Source organism: Alternaria incomplexa (genome assembly GCF_024043165.1).
Source record: "Alternaria incomplexa strain BMP 0042 chromosome Unknown scaffold_15, whole genome shotgun sequence".
Classification (NCBI taxonomy): domain Eukaryota; kingdom Fungi; phylum Ascomycota; class Dothideomycetes; order Pleosporales; family Pleosporaceae; genus Alternaria; species Alternaria incomplexa.
This window is the reverse complement of record NW_026249864.1, coordinates 521,741-539,938: the sequence shown is the minus strand read 5'-3', so window position 1 is coordinate 539,938 and position 18,198 is coordinate 521,741. Positions and strand designations below refer to the sequence as shown.

General features: G+C 51.3%; 8 protein-coding genes across 8 annotated transcripts; 4 read left to right on the top strand and 4 right to left on the bottom strand.

The window, feature by feature from the left end:
- Positions 1–35: 35 nt before the first annotated feature.
- J4E90_009253 (uncharacterized protein) lies at positions 36–1,076 on the top strand (the record flags this gene model as incomplete). The annotated part of the gene is made up of 4 exons (XM_051438772.1): positions 36–127; positions 275–572; positions 632–659; positions 835–1,076. 4 exons carry the CDS (start codon positions 36–38, stop codon positions 1,074–1,076), a joined length of 660 nt encoding a protein of 219 aa, XP_051287435.1.
- A 189-nt stretch (positions 1,077–1,265) lies between these two features.
- Positions 1,266–2,182, bottom strand: J4E90_009252 (uncharacterized protein; the record flags this gene model as incomplete). Its single annotated transcript, XM_051438771.1, has 2 exons — positions 1,266–1,836; positions 1,893–2,182. 2 exons carry the CDS (start codon positions 2,180–2,182, stop codon positions 1,266–1,268), a joined length of 861 nt encoding a protein of 286 aa, XP_051287434.1.
- Positions 2,183–4,600: 2,418 nt separating this feature from the next.
- On the top strand, positions 4,601–5,522 carry J4E90_009251 (uncharacterized protein; the record flags this gene model as incomplete). Its single annotated transcript, XM_051438770.1, has 2 exons — positions 4,601–4,769; positions 4,831–5,522. 2 exons carry the CDS (start codon positions 4,601–4,603, stop codon positions 5,520–5,522), a joined length of 861 nt encoding a protein of 286 aa, XP_051287433.1.
- A 53-nt stretch (positions 5,523–5,575) lies between these two features.
- On the bottom strand, positions 5,576–6,241 carry J4E90_009250 (uncharacterized protein; the record flags this gene model as incomplete). Its single annotated transcript, XM_051438769.1, has 1 exon — positions 5,576–6,241. One exon carries the CDS (start codon positions 6,239–6,241, stop codon positions 5,576–5,578), a length of 666 nt encoding a protein of 221 aa, XP_051287432.1.
- Positions 6,242–7,948: 1,707 nt separating this feature from the next.
- Positions 7,949–9,139, top strand: J4E90_009249 (uncharacterized protein; the record flags this gene model as incomplete). Its single annotated transcript, XM_051438768.1, has 1 exon — positions 7,949–9,139. One exon carries the CDS (start codon positions 7,949–7,951, stop codon positions 9,137–9,139), a length of 1,191 nt encoding a protein of 396 aa, XP_051287431.1.
- Positions 9,140–9,685: 546 nt separating this feature from the next.
- On the bottom strand, positions 9,686–12,437 carry J4E90_009248 (uncharacterized protein; the record flags this gene model as incomplete). Its single annotated transcript, XM_051438767.1, has 4 exons — positions 9,686–10,759; positions 10,810–11,108; positions 11,565–11,898; positions 12,228–12,437. The coding sequence occupies 4 exons, from the start codon at positions 12,435–12,437 to the stop codon at positions 9,686–9,688; spliced, it is 1,917 nt and encodes a 638-aa protein (XP_051287430.1).
- A 2,526-nt stretch (positions 12,438–14,963) lies between these two features.
- Positions 14,964–15,773, top strand: J4E90_009247 (uncharacterized protein; the record flags this gene model as incomplete). The annotated part of the gene is made up of 1 exon (XM_051438766.1): positions 14,964–15,773. One exon carries the CDS (start codon positions 14,964–14,966, stop codon positions 15,771–15,773), a length of 810 nt encoding a protein of 269 aa, XP_051287429.1.
- A 283-nt stretch (positions 15,774–16,056) lies between these two features.
- J4E90_009246 (uncharacterized protein) lies at positions 16,057–18,189 on the bottom strand (the record flags this gene model as incomplete). Its single annotated transcript, XM_051438765.1, has 2 exons — positions 16,057–18,120; positions 18,175–18,189. 2 exons carry the CDS (start codon positions 18,187–18,189, stop codon positions 16,057–16,059), a joined length of 2,079 nt encoding a protein of 692 aa, XP_051287428.1.
- Positions 18,190–18,198: the final 9 nt, after the last annotated feature.

Genomic DNA, 18,198 nt, shown 5'->3' with positions numbered 1-18,198 from the left:
GGCTAAGTTGGATTGCACAACAACCTACAGCTACGATGGTCTCGTCCCTTCAGACTTCCGATAATTCCAAAGTCGTCAAGACTGAGCCTCTCGACAACAAAGACGCCAAGTGGGCGACACTCAAAAAGTAAGTATTCGGCTGTTTTGAACGCCTCAAGCCATTCTCAAATGACACCAATACATCCCAGTCTATGGCATTCACAACGAAATCACACCGGAGCCTCGCCGGATCTCTGCATCATACATGAGACAACACTTTGCTGACAATTTCTAGAATCACCTACACTGACCCAAAAGGTGTTGAGCGCACATGGGAATCCGGAGAACGTCTCACCCGACCACCAGGATCTGATATCGACGGCGTAGGCGTTGCAGCCATCCTCCAGGACCCAGCGAAACCCAATGATGAGCCTCGAATTCTGCTGCAAAAGCAATGGCGTGCGCCCGTTGATGCGACCGTCATAGAAGTTCCGGCTGGCTTGATGGATCCGGATGAGACTGCAGAGTCCTGCGCCATCCGTGAGCTCAAGGAGGAAACGGGCTACGTCGGAGAACTCGTCCCAGATAAGACTGTAAGAAATCCATTCATCTGCCATGCAAGCGTACGCTGATAACATGTCTCCCATTCTAGTTTCGGGTTACTCCAATCATGTTTAATGGTAAGTAGGGCTCGGAAATGGCGCTTGCGACGTCATCAGTATGCCGCTCCTTATTATTTTCTTTTGCATCCGGAAAGCTTCTTCGTAATGATGCCATACAGGCAACGGGCGTGCGCATTCGACATACAATCGCCACACATACATTTCAACATTACGCACACTAATGTTCATCCAGATCCCGGCTTCTGCAACACCAACCTCAGGATGATTCACGTCACAGTGGATATGTCTCGCCCGGAGAACCAGAACCCACAGCCGGAGCTTGAAGAGAACGAGTTCATCGAAACCTTCTCTGTCCCATTGAAAGATCTATGGGATGAATGTATCAGATTCACGGAACAAGGATATGTTATCGATGCAAGAGTCGGCTCATTAGCGGAGGGCTTAGAATTCGCTAAGAGATGGAAGTTGGCATGACTAGTCGGCAAGCCTGCGAGGCACTCTCGTTTATGAGGTACCAATTCTTATGGATATATACCCATGAATGAACCTCTCCATGGGCACCTATCGAAGAGCTGCTGGACTGGTACAGAATCTGCCGCTCATTCCTCGTATACCAAAATGTTCCCACCAGATAGGTCACAGACGACATCCGTCGAGACCCCATCAATCAAAATCAGTGTTGGTCGCAGCACCCTCCCATTCGTCCAACAGCTTCAAGGTGCTCTCGCACTTCTCCCTAATCACTTGATGCGCATCTTCTCCTAATACCACTCTTATCGGTATCTCTTTTCCTTCAGCACACCCACTCATAGTCAACACATCGACTATAACCCGACAAGCTTTCGCAGTATCCCCTCTCTGGGTGCCATGTTTCCCTTCCAGCCATTTCCTCAGCTCTCCCACGTCGCCATCCTCATACACATCGATATGCTTTTCGCTCTGTACTTGCACTCCCTCTGCAAGAACAGCGGTACGATAGTAGCCTGGCTCAATGACGGTAACAGGGATACCAAGGGGAGCGAGCTCTGCGCGCAGTCCTTCCGTGATGCCCGATACAGCCCACTTCGTTCCCGCGTATAGAGCGTAGCCCGCGCCGCCTTGCCAAGATACCACCGATCCAAAGTTTGAAATGGTTCGATGGCCGGATGTGGCACGTAGATGGGGTAGGAAGGCTTTGACAACATTGAGGGTACCGAGCACGTTCGTAGTAAAGATTTTGAGATCTTGTTCCGGGCTAGATGCTGTCAGTAGGTCTACCAGCCTGGAGATCAAGCTTGACGAGACACATACGAGGTTTCTTCTACAGCGCCTACGAGCACGTAGCCCGCAACATTGGCAAGATGGGTGATATATCCATATTTGTCGTTGGCTTCTTTTGCTACCCTCTCAAGCTCCTCCAACGGTGATGTGACGTCCAAAACCACGGTGTCGGCGCCTGCATCTTTAAGTTCGGCGATGCGAGAGAGACTTCTAGCGCTGGCAATGACCTTGTGGCCTCTCGCCAGGGCTTCGAGGGCCAAGCATTTACCGAAGCCGCTTGAAGCTGCTGTGATGAACCAGACTGGGGTTGGAACGCTCATGTTGGAGTAATTCGCTCTTGCGACAGTGTGGAAAGAACTGGCCGAGAGGCGTCAAAGTGAATGAGAAGTACGCTGGTCAGTGCAGGTTCGACGGACGGCCTTTAAACAGCCTCATCGTTCGGCAGCCCCTGCACATGAAAGCTGTCATCGGTAAGAGCGATGCACACATTCTCGTCCAAGATTACGCATCATGCCCGCGGAGCGCCATCATCCATAGCACAGCCTTCCATGTGCCCACCAGCGGTTCATTAGATGCTTGCAGGCGGTTGGGTAGAGTTCGCGTGGGTGCTTGCCTTGCATATGCACAGCTGACGGAAGCAAACGGAATACCAATCTAGGAAGCTGGAAAGCCGAACGAGTAAGAGGAAAACCGATTTTGTCAGCGATTGGTTGGCTCATAGAACGGTGGCGCGCATCCCTGTACCAATGCAGCCTTGCAATGAACACGGATCTATCATAAGACTGAATCTGACAACACCGCTCGTGGATGCGATAGCCAGGTTTCCCATGGAGAGCCCAGATACCCTTCGATTAGAGTAAAGATATAACGTCCAGCATTGCCGACTTGCCATAAATGTCTGCCGAAGTGTAGTAAGATGGCGTAGTAAGCAAGCACTACCAAGGCTACAGGCTGCTTCGCATCCAAGAGTCTGTTGAATCTTGGGGGAACCAGCATGGTCCACTCGCAGATCATTTGATACCGACTGATTGGCGAATCCTCGTCGCTTTGCACGGCATCGAGCCCGACTTGAAGGTAGCGCACTGCAGTTCGGCATGCGTGCTTTTCCTCTTCGCTCAAGTCGTCAGTGTGGTCGATGAGGTTGCTAATAGACGAACAATCATCGCCCTTTGGGAGCTGAGAAGTGAAGGTCCTACTCAATGAAAGTATCGGTTCGAGCTCCGACTTCATGAGTAGCGGCCACGCGGATGTAGCAATGGTATAGATACCTCTGTGCATATCTATACACTGCACGTAGTGTGTGATGAAACCGTCGATACCGGTTGAAGGACGTAACGCAAGGGTGTCCGCCAGTAGGTGCTGACCCAGCATTGAAGAGAAAAGCAGTATCGGTACACAATTGGATTGGTCCACATCTACTCTGGCAGAATTGAATAGCGAAACAGCGCGTGTCTGTAGAGCCACGGATTGGTGACGAAAGTAGGCTGAGCGTTCTGGATTGACATGTGCCAGATGGCAGGCGGAAAAGGCGAGGATCTGGTGCATGAGGTATGACGCCTGCAGAGCGGTCTCGAAACCGAGAGCGATACCAGAACGATGGAACTTCTCAAAGCCGACGGCAAAATTGTACATTTCTTCATTCAGCATAGCATGGAGGAGGAGCTCCATGTGACCGGCATTGACGTGATCTTCGTGGTACGCTTGGCTACCATTTGTCGATGGAGTATCTGCTGTGCGACCGTCACAGAGCGCAGAACTTGTCGGAGAGTTATCGTTGGGTGTAACTGAAGCATTGAAGTCAAACTGATACCCTGGGCTTACGGATCGAGGGTGTGCATCTGGGGCTGAGATGGATGTGAAGCTGCACGCGCGCTCAGAAACGGTACATAGCCGACAGCGAGGGCGGTTTTCATCGCACTAATAAGTATCAGGTTACCAATAACTTCAAGAGAGCTTTGAATCCAAAGCTTACCTTGATATGCCGTCGTTTACTACACGGACGTGTTAGTTGAACGAGAGGAGAGGAAGGACATTGTGAGACCAGGGGGGTAAGGGACGCACCATTCCAGGCACCCGCCTCTGGACTTCCTGTGACTGCGCCGAAGCATGTTGGCTTCATGACTGTGAGTGATCAGGTAACACGCGTATTACATACGTGCAGACATCAGAAGCATGGACGAGTAACGGCGCTTGGCGGAGAAGGGGGCCTGATCTCTCGGGCAAGGCCTCCTGACTAGCGCCATCCTTCGCTGACGTAACACGCGTGTAAACCTGTTTGGGTCAAGCGCCAGCCTCTCTTCTCATCCATTCCGCCAACCCATCGATGATACCCTGCGCTTCAACGAACTGTTTTAGTCCATTCTCATTACAACAAGGACTTGCACGGACATTAAGACAGCAGCAGCTCGCAAGCTCTACTCATTTCGGTCGGCCACTTCCTTCCATGCCATGCGGCTGTACATCGGTCGGTGCACAGGTTTGCCCTGTGGGTATCTGAGCGTTATGGCTAGCAGAAGGCAGACTCTTGGCGCTTCGCAAGGTAGGAGCAAGACAATATGATCTTCTGGGTGCGCGTTAAATTTCCCTACAAGTAGTCTCCAACTGCTTTGCTTGTTGCTTTCGTACTCACAATCCCTGTTCCATTCCAAAACAAATTCCTTGTCGCCTGTCTCTGCAGTGCCATCATTTGAAGCCTCGTTTACTACCTTTGCACGCTTTTGCTCGATACGTCGTCGAGAATGCCGGCGCTTGAAACCTACAAAGGCGCCTACCTTTGGAAATACGTGCCCAACTTCGCAGCAGCCATCACGTTTGGAGTTCTTTTCCTTGTCTTGACTCTAGCACATACCTATAAAGCGTACAAACATCGAACATGGTACGCTATACCATTCATTACTGGTGGCTTCTGTACGTATTTCTTGGCTCTGGTCTGACTGGCATGCGTACGCCGGTAGACTGACATATCCAGCTGAGCCCATGGGTTATGCGTGTCGTGCAATAGCAACCCATCATACAGGCGCTTTAGTCCCCTTCCTTCTACAAGCGATCTTCCTCCTCCTTCCACCGTGTCTATTTGCAGGCACACTGTACATGGTTTACTCGCGCGTAGTACGAGCCACGCATGGCGAACGCTTCTCTTATGTGTCACCTCGATGGTGCACTCGAATCTTCATCGCAGGCGACCTTCTTTGTCTCAACATCCAATCAACTGGGGCGGGGTTCCTTCCCAAGCCGAAATTGGTAAACGCTGGAAACGGTGTTATCGTCACAGGCTTGGGTCTACAAGTCCTCATCTTTGCCGGATTCATGTGGTGCTGCGTTCTTTTCCACCGCAAGTTCTCACTCCACCTCCGCAACACTGGCCAAACTGTCGATGTACCTTGGGAAAGTGTGCTCTGGATGCTATACGGGACTTCTGTTCTCATCTCAATACGAAACATCTTCCGCCTAGTCGAATTCATCGCTGGACACGACGGCTACCTAAACTCGAACGAGTGGCCAGTATACGTATTCGATGGCGTCTTGATGCTCCTCGTTATGACCAGCTTTTACATCTGGTACCCGCCACAGCTACAGCTCGAGGAGATTGGTACAGAGAGTATGATTGAGCTCACGAGCGAGGATAACAATGTGCCACAAAACGAGCCGTCCAGAAAGTAGCTTGGATGTTGCGATACCAACAATCGACGAACTTGTAGCCATACTGTAGCCTTCTATACTACAGTCTCTTTCAGATCAAACATAACGGGTTTCGTCTCCGCAAACTCCTTCCTTTGATCCAGTTCCTCAAACCACTTCGCCAGTACCTCGTACTTGCTCTTCCATCCAGGGCTCATGCTTCCAAAGTCGATAAACCCTACTGTACACACCACCGCAATATCAGCAATCGTCATCTCGTCACCAACGAGATATGCCTTCTCTTGCTCTCTTATACTCCGGATCATTTCATCGAAAGCCTGCATTGCGCCACTGATTTTCCGCTTCTGTCGATCGAGCCAAAGCTGCGACTGCTTGTCTTTCTCTCGGCGAGCTTCAAACCGGGCTATCACGATGGCGTCCATGCAACCCACGCTCAATACAACGATTTGTCGGATTTGTAGATCCAAGTCCATGTCGCCGGTGATTAGCTTCGGGCCCCTGTCTGCATACTTGCGCACAATGTATTCTTGGATGTGCGCGCTATCGTAGACTGGCGGTCGGCCGTCAGGGAGAAGTAGGACGGGCAGTTTCTCCAATGGGTTGTATTTGGGTGTTTCTGTTGCGCTTTGCCATGGTATCTCATTCCTGAGCTCGAAGGGTATGCCTTTTAGAGTGAGCGCGATGCGGTTCATGCGTGCGAATGGCGATGGTGTTGCTGATATGAGGGTCAGTGGCGACATTTCTGCGGTGGAGCTGGACATCGTCGCTGGGCTTAATTTCGTATTCTAATGTCTTCAAAGGTTGCAGAGCATGCAGACTGATGTTGATGTATGAGCGCGGACTGCGGGGACGTGATGGGGTATGGATAATGTACTTGTCTAGGCGGAGATAAGCCCGCACCTCTACGTCATTGCTTCGCAGTGATATTTGAAATAGTTCAGTTCCTGTTGTCCGAAGGATCGTCGTTCGTGAACATGATGGCAGTTGTCTGCAAGGACTTCAGCTTACCCATTGGTCAACCGCTTTACAACCTTCATGCCCCATCCCGTTATCCCCCCTTCACCGTCTCTCCTACTATCTCCAATATCTCTCGCATCCATACGCCTGGCTCTCTGCACACTATCCACCAGGGCTCCAATAACATCTTCTACCTCCCCGCGCTCATTGGAACTAATCTCGAAATGCCGGAAACCCTGACTTGCAGCCCATTGTTCCGCCATGTCCTTTTTCACCTGCCTCTTTGATGCATCCTCATCGACCATGTCCTTTTTATTCCCCACTACTACACAACCGAACCTCTTCTTCACTCCTTGCATCCTCCCTTCTGTGCCGTCTTTGGTAAATATGGTGTTGCGACAGTGGTAGATGTGTGGATACGTGTATTTGATGAGTTCATCCCAAGACCATTGGGCAGTGATGTCGTATATCAGAACGACGCCATCAGCACCCCCAATGTATTCATTCAAGACACGGCGATATGAGGGAGATATGGAGCCCTGGAGATCTATATCCATGAAAGAAAAGCTCCAGTTGTCATCAGCGTGCGAAATGGTCCTTGAAAGTAGTTCGGAGTCGACAGCGCTGTGGCGAATAAAGTGTTTCCCCTCGAGGAACTAGAGCCAGTGTCAATACTGATGCTACTGGAGGAGAAACGACAATGGGTAATGTTGACAGGACGGTCGCATACCATGTCAATGAAGCATGTTTTGCCTGATTGGGCCTCACCTAAGACGACCACCTTGAGCGGGTTTGGTTCTTTGGAAAACAACATGATGAGACCTGAAGCAAAAAAGGAACATGCGATGTTGCCCAAGTGTGTTGGACTGATATCGCGCTGATTGTCAAGGCGTGAATCCTTCGCGACTGCCTGGTCAGGTAGCGCTAAGCTTCGAAAGGATACAAGCGGCACGTATGCCCAGAACCACGGCGCAGCACCTGCATCGAAATGGGCGCGCTTTCAACGCAGCGACTGCTCTATTTCACTGCCTAGATGCTTTGCCACGAAATGGGATGCAGACACGCGTGGATTACACGTGTGTAGCTAAAGTAGCGGCCCACGCTCCCGCCAAGTCCGCGTGCCGGCAGTCCGGGATCGACGCTGGGGTCAGCCAGCAAGGCTAGATGGGCTCGACAAACGCGAAACAGCAGCGGCGTTCTTATGGAGGCTCCTCGCCCGCCTGATCATGCCTCGATGACTTCCTGGCACCCTCTACTGTATAATTGCCCCGACCCTGCCTCTAGAATTCTCGACCGCCACGACAGGAAGGACCTGCGCAAGAAACACCAAGCGCAAATGACCGCTCGGCCATAATAAAAAGGACTGGCATAACGCTGTCACTGCTTTCGCATTCTACATCGTCGTATACAGTGCCTGTTTTCCTCGCTGTGAAGACTATCTTGAGACACGACGGCAGTGCGAGATTTTCCCCTTCGACCAAAACATCGCGATGACGTCGTACCGTGATCACCCCTATGCGCATGCGCAAAACCGCCCGCGACCCCTCATCGAGCAGATACCAGACTACCGCGACGACCTTGACGTATCCGACGAAGAAGAAGGCTTCTACGCACGCGACGACGATTTCCTGATTCCGCCAAAGTTCCAGGCGGCGATCGCACGCACAACCGACCGAATCCCCCGGAGGATAAAGCGCCACAGTGTCACGTATCTCGTAATCGCGGTTCTCTTTTTGATAAGTTGGTGGACATACTTTGGGCCTAGACACACAGCATACAGAACGGAGTTGCATCTCATGGACAACGCACCAACGATGAGCTACGGCAGCAATGTCCGGCCAGAGTTCAAGGGCATGATCCAGGTCAGCGACATGGACGAGCAGCATCTGCCTAAGAAGCACAGCAGACTCGTCTTCGTCGGCGATGTCCATGGCTGCAGAAAGGAACTGGAGCATCTCCTCAAGAAGATCGACTTCAACCACAAGCACGACCACCTCGTCATGACCGGCGACATGATAGCCAAGGGCCCAGACTCGCCAGGCGTCATCAAGCTCGCCCAAAAGATCGGCGCTTCCTGCGTGCGCGGAAACTGGGAAGACAAGCTCCTGCTCTCCATCGCCGACGCACAAGATCGTCACGTCCTCAAATTCACCCCCGACGGCTCCCCCGACGCAAACATCGACTTTGTAGACGAAGTCAGCCAATCGCACGGTGACTACAAGCTACGCAAGCTAGCGAAGCAATTCACCAAAAAAGAAATCGAATACCTCCGACAATGCCCCGTCATCCTCCGCGTCGGCACCGTCCCGACATTAGGCAACCTCGTAACCGTACACGCTGGCCTCGTCCCCGACACCCCACTCGAACACCAAGACCCCTTCCACGTTATGAACATGCGGACTATCGATCTTAAGACGAGAATACCGAGTAGCAAACATTCGGGCACGCCTTGGGAGAAGTTCTGGAATCATCACCAGGAGAAGCTGAAGCAGGAGGATAGGGCGACGGTGGTTTACGGACACAACAGAAAGAAGGGTCTCAATATACATGAATTCTCCTATGGTCTGGATACGGGGTGTGTTAGTGGGGGCAAGCTGACAGCGCTTGTTGTTGATGGAGACGGGAAGACGGAGTTGGTGCATGTCAAATGTGGCAAGGAGAGTGGGTATGCTAGTGATTAAGGGACCACGGTCTCCAGGATTCGATATGTGGGCGTTTGGGAACTATAGAATATCCGTTGGGCATTTTGGGAGTTGGTGTCGGATGCACCGTTGCCTATACATACTTCTGTCGGCTTAGCGTTAGCATACCATTGTTGTAATATCAAGTTAGATTATTGTGTTTTCTCGATAAAGTCTTACGAAACATCACAGTCATAGGTCGAAGAACACTCAAAGCAGCCGAGTACATGGGTACCATCATACGATTCACTGCGAACGAAGTTCTCGTCAAACCAGCGAGTGGAGACGTTTATTATTAGAAAAGAATTGTACATGCTGTTGCCCGTGGTAGATGAGCGCATTGCTAGTCCAGACAGCGTGACTGGAACACCACATCTACGAAGCTCAGGCTCGTGACACTAACGCCGATACGTGCAGATCTGACGGCACGGAGCTGAACACCCTGAAGTGTGACCATCAGAACGTTTCTCTCGCCCAAAGTACAACTCAACGCCTCCTACAGGACGGATACGAAACACCCGTGTCACGGTAGCTAGAACTGAAGTCCTACTCCTCCATTTCCACATCCTCAACCTTCATCACCGGAGCGCCCATGTCATCACTCCCGCCCTGTACATGTTGCAGAACAGGAGCATACGAATTCATCTCGTCACCCATTCCGTATGCAGCGAACTGTATAGGCTGAGTCGTAGCCGCACCAATCCTCTGAAAGTCTGGAAACGCCTCACGCTCGCCGCTATCGTAAGTGGGCCGGCGACCTTGCATGCCAGGGTGATGAGTCGGAAATTGGTACTGCTGCATGCGGTTTCGCGAATCGTTTAGCACGGTGGGTTCTCGGACTGCTTCCAGACGGTCCATGAACGCGTTGCGCTGGACAGTTGGGCCACGTTGGATGCCGGGATGGAGGTTTGCAGCTGAATGACCAACGAAGGGGAAGGCGTGAACACCACGACCAGTAGCCTGTGGATGACTGCTCCGCAACGACGCATCGTTGCGCTTGATCATATCACCGAGCATCTGGTTCTGCCTAGCCAACTCCGTCTTCTGGCGCTGGTTCTCAGATGTCAAGGTGTTGACCTGACTGCGCAACTCCATCATCTTACTCTCAACAATGCGGTTCCAGTTCGCAATGGTGCCGGCGTTCTGGAAGATCGGGGTCTCGCCGTCAACGATGTCGATATTGTCTTCCGAAATTTGTGAGCCAGTTGGCGATAGCGGAGTTTCGATCCCCCTGCGACCATTATCGATCATGGTTGCGAGGCGGGACTTGGCTTTCATGATCATGATGGTGTCCATGTCTCGGAGTTTGATGTCGGGACGCTCAGGATCATAAACATCGCTGAAGGTCATGTTGTAGTCGATCTTGATGTAACGATCTCGCACGTCATCGTCCGGGCCGCCTAGGGCGTATTGGTATATGAAAACCCAGTCTATGTCGTACTGCTTGCCTCGCTGTTGACAATAGTATTCTAGACGAGGGCCGAACTTCTGCGACGCACGGATCGTAAGGATAGAGAAAATGGGAGTGCCATTGATGTCGTATGTATTGCTATGAATACGGAGCGTCATTATGGGATCGTTCTCGTCTGCTACGGGTAGAGCAGAGCGTTGCAAAGCAATCTAAACTTGTCAGTGACTAGATTCTAGAGCCGGGAAACAATCCCACTTACTGGCTCTGTGAGCTTATGAGCTACCGGTCCCTTCGTAGTCGAAGCAGCCGTATTAATTCCTTGAAGCTGCCCTTGTGTCGGCAAGTTCAAGTCGGCGGCTGGCTGGGCCGACGTCTGACGAGAAGGCATGCGAGATCCAGGCGCGCTTGCAAGGAACTCGTTGGGCCGAATGTTACGACGAGCAGCTTCCTCATACACCTTGAAGTTGGCGGATTGGATGGGTCGGAAGCGCGTCAAACGAGACTCAGGGGAATGCACATGGTTGAACTGGGTGCGATGTTCGTCCAGTGCCTGTGGCGCTGGACGAGTTGGTATAGGCACACGCACTCCGTTGTTGTGTCGAGTTGCCATGGCTGCGATACGTCTCTGTTGCGCATTCAACTTCTTGAGCAATTCATCACCATCTATCGCAGATTGATTCAGGACCTCTCCATTCCGCCCCACAATATATGTCATAAGACCAGAACTATTGTGGATATTTGGCCAGCGAGCCAGAGCTTGCTGCGGAGTCATGACATCGCGACCATTGTATTGTTGGCCGGGTATCAAGGGTGGTATGGGAACCTGCTGCTGCGGAACTGGGTATCCTCGGGCTTGATCTCGCTGTACGTGCTGGGACATGAGTGTCGACTGCGGGGGTAGTGTAGTTGGAACGTGATCGCGCGATTGTAGGTGCGTCGAGGATCTCAAGCCGCCAACTGGAATTGTGGTCATTAGCAGTCATTCAAGATAAGGAGTTTTTGGAGGACACGTACTGTTCTCTTCGATATCCATATGATACTGGGGCGACCTCTCAAGGTCAGACTGCGACGCAAACGGAGGATACAAACGGCCAGCGTCCTGACTTGGTCCAGTGGCTGTAGTTGTCTCTTTCTTGGCAACAGCAGTTGCACGCTTGGCGACCGGCTTGGACTTTGGACTCGCAACTGGTGAGTCGGTGGCCTTACGCTTGCCTTTGTCGTCCTTGGCAACTGTGCCAGCGCGACTAGATCTAGGAGCTAATTTGTACGGTTGTGTGGGTGTGTCTGTGAGCAACTCTGGGTTGCAGTCGGACACTTGCTCTTTGTGCTTGGTACATGCAAGTCCCTGCTGCAGGCAATGTTTACAGGCGTCGTCGGTATAATAGGCATCGCACGTCGACTTATGGCCCTTGCAACATTCGTCACAAATCTTCCAGCATGAGTCTTTGATGTGCCGCTGATTCACAATTAGCGATGTTTATCTGAAGGATATGGACGGACGACAGACCTCTATAGAGTACTTCTTGGACATCTGGGCATCGCACCGTGGACAGGCAAAGACGCTGTCACTCATGCTACCCCCGAGGCGCCTCTTTGCACATTTGGATCTGGTATCCCTTGTATGGCGCTATAGTTAGGTCAGTACGTGAAGATGAAACGTGGGCTTCTGATACGTACTTTGAGCTTCGCTTCGCTGACATATGTCTTGCCACAATACTGGCATGCGTATGGCTTCTTGGTGTCGGAACTTTCGTCCGCAGACTCTTCGCCGTCATCATTTTTGAGCGCTTCGACGCGTCCATCGTTGCCTCGCATCGCGCTGCTCACTTCTAGAGAGGGAGTTTCGGGAAGTTCTGATAAAGGCGAGCTGTCTGCCACTGGGGACATGCTAGATGGCTGAGTCTGCGCCGCACTATATATTGTAAGCATTGATTTCAAAGGGTTCGCTCGTGAATACATACTCGCACTGATATGGATCGCTATCCTGACTCCGCTCCATAGTGAACTGGTCTCAGGGCAGATTATGAGTCGAAAGAGTGAGAGAAACCGTTCAAGCCAGAGGAGACGATATGCTCTTTATAGCAGCAGAGATATGAAGGACGTGCAGAGAAATTAGAAGATTCGAATCATCTGACTCAGGCGCGGAAGAGTGAAGAAGTTCAGCAGCGCGTGTGATCGACGAAAGACTTTCGTTATAGGCACCGGTGAGCAGTGAGGGCTGATGAAAAGCCTTCAAAAAGACCCTGAAAGAAATTTGCAAACGCTCACCACCCCTATTAATGTTGCCTGGAGCAGTCAAAGACCGTCCAGAACCGTCGGTGCGTTCAGTCAGCGAGAGCCTTCCTTGGAGCGATGACGCAACTGATGGTCCGCGCGTAAAAACAGAGAAGGTTAAATGGCGTGTTCCGGTCGCGAACACCTTGTAGAGTCCGTAATATATTCGTGAAAAAAAAAGATCGTATAGTCTCGTAGCCGGTCACTGTCTGCTGGCCTTGATCCAACAGAGCATTTCTCTGTCATGATCGATATGCGAACTGTGAAGATGCGTCGTGGATGCTAGATATCATTTGTATCGGTAGGAAGATGAAGCGCGTTCTGACAGGATTCTCAAAGTTGTGATATAAAACTGCTCAATCCCACAGGAACGCATACGAGTACACACCAGGCTGGGAGAAGCACGAGCGAAGGTGGAATAGTCTGGCACAGAAAGGCCGGAATAGGTGACTAAGAGAACCAAAGGGTTCTGGGGCTGCTGAAAATAGCTCTGAACATACTGTAGTTCATCGGCTTGGTCTTCTTGTTTGTGAATATGATGAATGTGCTGAGATGACAGCCGACATGAACTGCCATGGCAAAACAAAAGAGGTGAATTGAGATGGAGATTGACTACCGGATCAGCAAAAGCGCGTCGATATTTTTGTCCTGTAGGATGCGTTCATGGCGTGTACAACTTGGTGGTGGTGGTGTGGTGAGGTGAGGTGAAGAGGGCACACTTCCCGAGGTCTGGTTGACGCGAGAGATGACGCGCCATGGACCCACTCTTGGCAGCGTTTCTACCCGCGGGGAGCAGCCGTGCCTAAGCTCCTAAGAACTCCAAGAGAATGCTGTCGTGAACAGCGCAAGTGTTGTATGTTACAATTTTTCATATCACCACCTGGGCATGCGGGCCATGGGATGTTTCCTGGCTCATCATGCAACAGCTACCGTACACGTGATTCATTCGTGGACACTCTTTCGCTACACTCATCTTGTTTGGAAGATCTATAGATCTTCTCCCTGGCTCGATCGAGATGGAGGCTTCAGGTAAATTGATGAACCATCACGACTGAATAATCACCTGACTTACCTAGGTACATAGTATCTCAACGCCCCAACAACCGCGAGATCCGCGTCTTGGATCTACTACCTGGCTGTCCCGACGAAAAAATCGAGTGCCATATCCGAAACATTAGCGTCGATGGAGATGTGCAATACGAAGCGCTATCATATGTTTGGGGTGACGCTATCGAGAAAAGAAGCCTTCAAGTGTCGGGAAGCCCCATCAGCATCTCGCCAAACCTCCACGACGCTCTTCGACGCCTACGCTATCCAAACCAAATGCGCACACTATGGGTTGATCAGATATGCATCAACCAGTGGGATATGGAAGAGAAGGCCAGCCAAGTTGCCTTGATGCGAGAAATCTACAGTAAATGCGCACATTGCATTCTATGGCTGGGTGAGATCCAATATGCCGAACATGGCATAAATGAGGCGGACACATACGCAGTATTTGCGTTCTTCGAAGCTGTGGCCAACAGGCCAGCAATTAGAAACGCATCAGCAGGAGAGGCCTACGACTTGTCTAGTAAAGGCGTTGACCCCGAGGATGGCCTCCCCACGCTCTTTCAAGAAGGTGCCGCAGGCGTGACGGCCCGGAAAGCCTTTGCAGCCTTTGCTATGTATGGAAATACCTGGTGGGAGCGCATCTGGACAATTCAAGAGTCAATACTGCCCCACTCAGCTGAGTTCAGATGGGGCCCACTCTTAGTGTCACGGCGCGACATACTCCTAGTGGTACAGCACCTGCGTGGCGACAATCTTCGCTCTTTTCCACCCAGGTTTCGATATCAGCGCATCATGCATACCCCACTTCTCCGTAGTCTTCTGTATCCTGTCAATGGGTTTCTACATTCGAGTGATGGCGAGTCCGGGTTAGACTTGTTCATGCGCTGGCGCCATCGGAAAGCTACCGATCCACGCGATAAAATCTATGGGCTATTGGGCTTGCTTGATGCGCGTCAGATCTCAAAGACTCTCCCACACGCTCAAGCGCGTAGCTACTCACTACCGGCATCTTTATTATTTGCAATGGTTACAAGCGATCTACTGCTATTTCGAGAAGGTCTTAGGCCTCTGATTGCGTCCAGCGAGATGCCGCATGTCACCCCCGATCTACCGAGTTGGTCAATCGACTTCGCATGCTCCAACCGTGTAGGCAAGCGCCAGCTGAAGTGGTGGAATCATTCGCATCGATACAGGCAGTTCTCGGCAGGTGGTAGAATCGACCGCGAACAAAAGCTCGAGAAGGGAGGCTCAGTACCGAAGGTATCAAGTGATTGGACATGTTTATCCTTGCGAGGTCTGCTGGTCGACCAAGTAGAGCAAGTCAACAGCGTATACGAGGTTTCTGATGAGGAAGACCTTGACTATCGGAAGATACGGGACATAATGTCGGACGCAAGGCAACTGGTGGAAGGACGAGATAGCTATAAACGTTATCCGGCACAGTGGTGCGAAGCCCTGTGGCGGACCATGATCGGTGATCTCGTCATGGCTGAGTATCCTATCGAACGAGCGAAAGCAACACACGCTTCGGAATTTCTCGAGATCGAACGCGCACTCAACAATGAAGAATTCCCGCCACAAGGCCACCAGTCCAATTATCCTCCACACGGAATGAGCGGGCTATTTGAATCTCTCTGTGGTATGGTACCGAATCATGCTTTCTTCATTACAAAGAGAGGTTACCTCGGTATGGGCCCGCCTACTACCTTGCCGGAAGACCAGATCTGGGTCTTTTATAACGGTGACGTACCATTCGTCATGCGGAAAAGAAACACGGAAGAAGTTGAGAATGGATATCATGAGCTTCGTCTTGTTGGAGACGCGTATGTACACGGCATCATGGACGGCCAGGCTATCTCAGACGAACAGGTCACTCAGACAGCTCACATTTACTAAAGTGGAAGGTCTTCGCTTCTGTAATCGCGTGGAATACTAGGTGGTTTGTCAATGGGAGTGACGGATATCGCACCGCCCACATCGGATGATCGTCGAATAAAGATCTTTCGGCTTTTCTGTCGGTTTTGTAATGGGAATATCAGAAGTACACGGTGTTTTGTCAAAGTGAAGTGATCGAGTTGATGCGAGGTGCTTCGCTCCATGCGACTTGATCGTTTACAGCATGATCGTCCCCGCAACCTTGTGCCATACAGGCGTAACAAATGCAGTTCTTTGCAGATATTCAAGCAGACGCTTCACCAAGTTCATCGACAGGTACCCAAAGTACCCTTGCTTCCCTCTGCAGGCCCTCCGCGTCCAACTGCCTCTTCACAACCACGATGACCATGATTTCTCTCTTCGGCAACGGCTTGAGATCCCACCCCAGGACTTTCGGCCTCTGAACTTCATCTGAAAACGAAACGTTCCACTCCAACTTGTTGGCGTTCTCGTGAAATACCGCCTCCCCGTCTACGAAGACCTCCAGTGACGTTGCTGGTGATGGGTGGTCAGAGCCACCGTCGGCGACCATGGAGACTTGGATGGTGAGGCCCGAGATAGTGTTGGAGACAGCTGCAACGCACTCAATAAGAGGCTTATTTTTAGGTGGCGGGGAGAATGCCTTTCGGATGATATCGGTGGGTAGGGCGGTAAGAGGAGGCGGTATACGTCTCTTGGTCGCCCGTTCGAACGCATATGCATACTCCAATAGCTTCGTATCTTCGTAGGCTTTCCCCGCGAATGTGATGTTCACAGGCATGTTTTTGTCGCTCATGACACCCATGGGTACACTAACAGTAGGTACACCGAGATGCCTGATCGCGCGATTACCGTTGGAGTATTTTACGCCATTCTGGAGACTATGTGTCGTGCTGTCAATGTCGAATTCAAGATCTGCGAGACCGACGTCGCCTTGCGCAGGAAATGCAACGACATCCAGCCCATTTTTGTCCATCCAATCTTCTAGATCGCGTTTCCTTTGGGCTTCGAGAGCTTTGAGAGCTTGCTCCATACCCTGGATGTCATGTATACTCCCATCCTGGACCATCTTGGGCAGACCGGGGTAATCAATCCAATTCCTCACTTCGAGAAAGCGATCCGGCTTGTAGCCTGGTGGCTTTGGGAATAGCATCGCAGGATCTTTGATGTCGGCTAAGCACTTGATGTTGGAATCATTGTTGTCTACGAGAAAAGCATTCCACGCTTGGGCGATAAGAACGCCTCGCTCGAGGAGGTTCCAGTTCGCAGGACGTCCATCGACGTTGTTCGCTTCACCCGAAACGGAGTCGTTTTCGTAATTTGTTACCAGAGGGAAATCGGTGTAGACGATCTCTGCCCCCATGGACTTAATGTCTTCTGCTGCCCGTTGCCATATTGCGACGACCTCTGGTGAGACGTAAGGATGCTTTGCGTGCGGATCTGAGTCTTTCTGGCCAGTGTACATCTTCGGCACCCCAATCCTCTTACCTCGCAGCGCTTCGCCGTTTCGTAAAGTAGTGTAATCGATCGAAGGAGGCTGAGGTATTTCCACATGCTTTTGTTCGCGAATGAAGTCCCCGGTGGTGTCTTCATCTGGAGTAGCAATGACATTTAGTATTTCCAACATGTCGTCCACCGATCGCGCATACGGGGTTGGAACATCGCATGTGATGTACAAAGGCCACAACCCGCGACAGCTCAAGAGTCCTTTCGATGGTGTGTAGCAGACAATGGCGTTATTGGACGCTGGACTTCGTCCGCTGCTGACGGTCTCGCTACCCATGCCGAAAGCTGCCATGCTGGACGTCACAGACGTTGCAGCACCATTTGAAGACCCAGATGAGAAGGCGCCAGTGAGGTACTTTGAGTTATACGGCGACTCTGCACGACCATACATGCCTCTCTGCATACCACCCGCAGCCATCGGTGGCATGTTAGTCTTTCCAATCAAGATCGCTCCCGCAGCTCGAAGCTTCTCAGCGATTGCAGAGTCGCCGCTCGACATGACACCTTTCAGAGCAGGTGAGCCATCTGTGACTGTCATGCCGGCAACTTTGTAACTATCTTTGATCGTATAAGGTATACCTTCCAAAGGTCGAGGCTTGAGACCTTGGGCACGCCGAGCATCGGAAGCTGCTGCATCTTGGAGGACCTTCTCGTTGAATACCGTAAAGGCATTAAGACCTTGGATAGTGTCGAACTTGGCAATGCGATTCAGACAGCTGATGACAAGATCCACGCTGGTAATCCGTTGTTCGTCGAGAGCTTCTAGATGATCACCGATACTAGCTTCGACAATGTTAAAGTCTTGAGGATTTAGACCAAGACTCTAGATCAGGAAATGAGTCAGTCAATGTCATGCCGTTGGTGGTCGCGAACATACACTATTGCCTGCCATGTTTCAGGA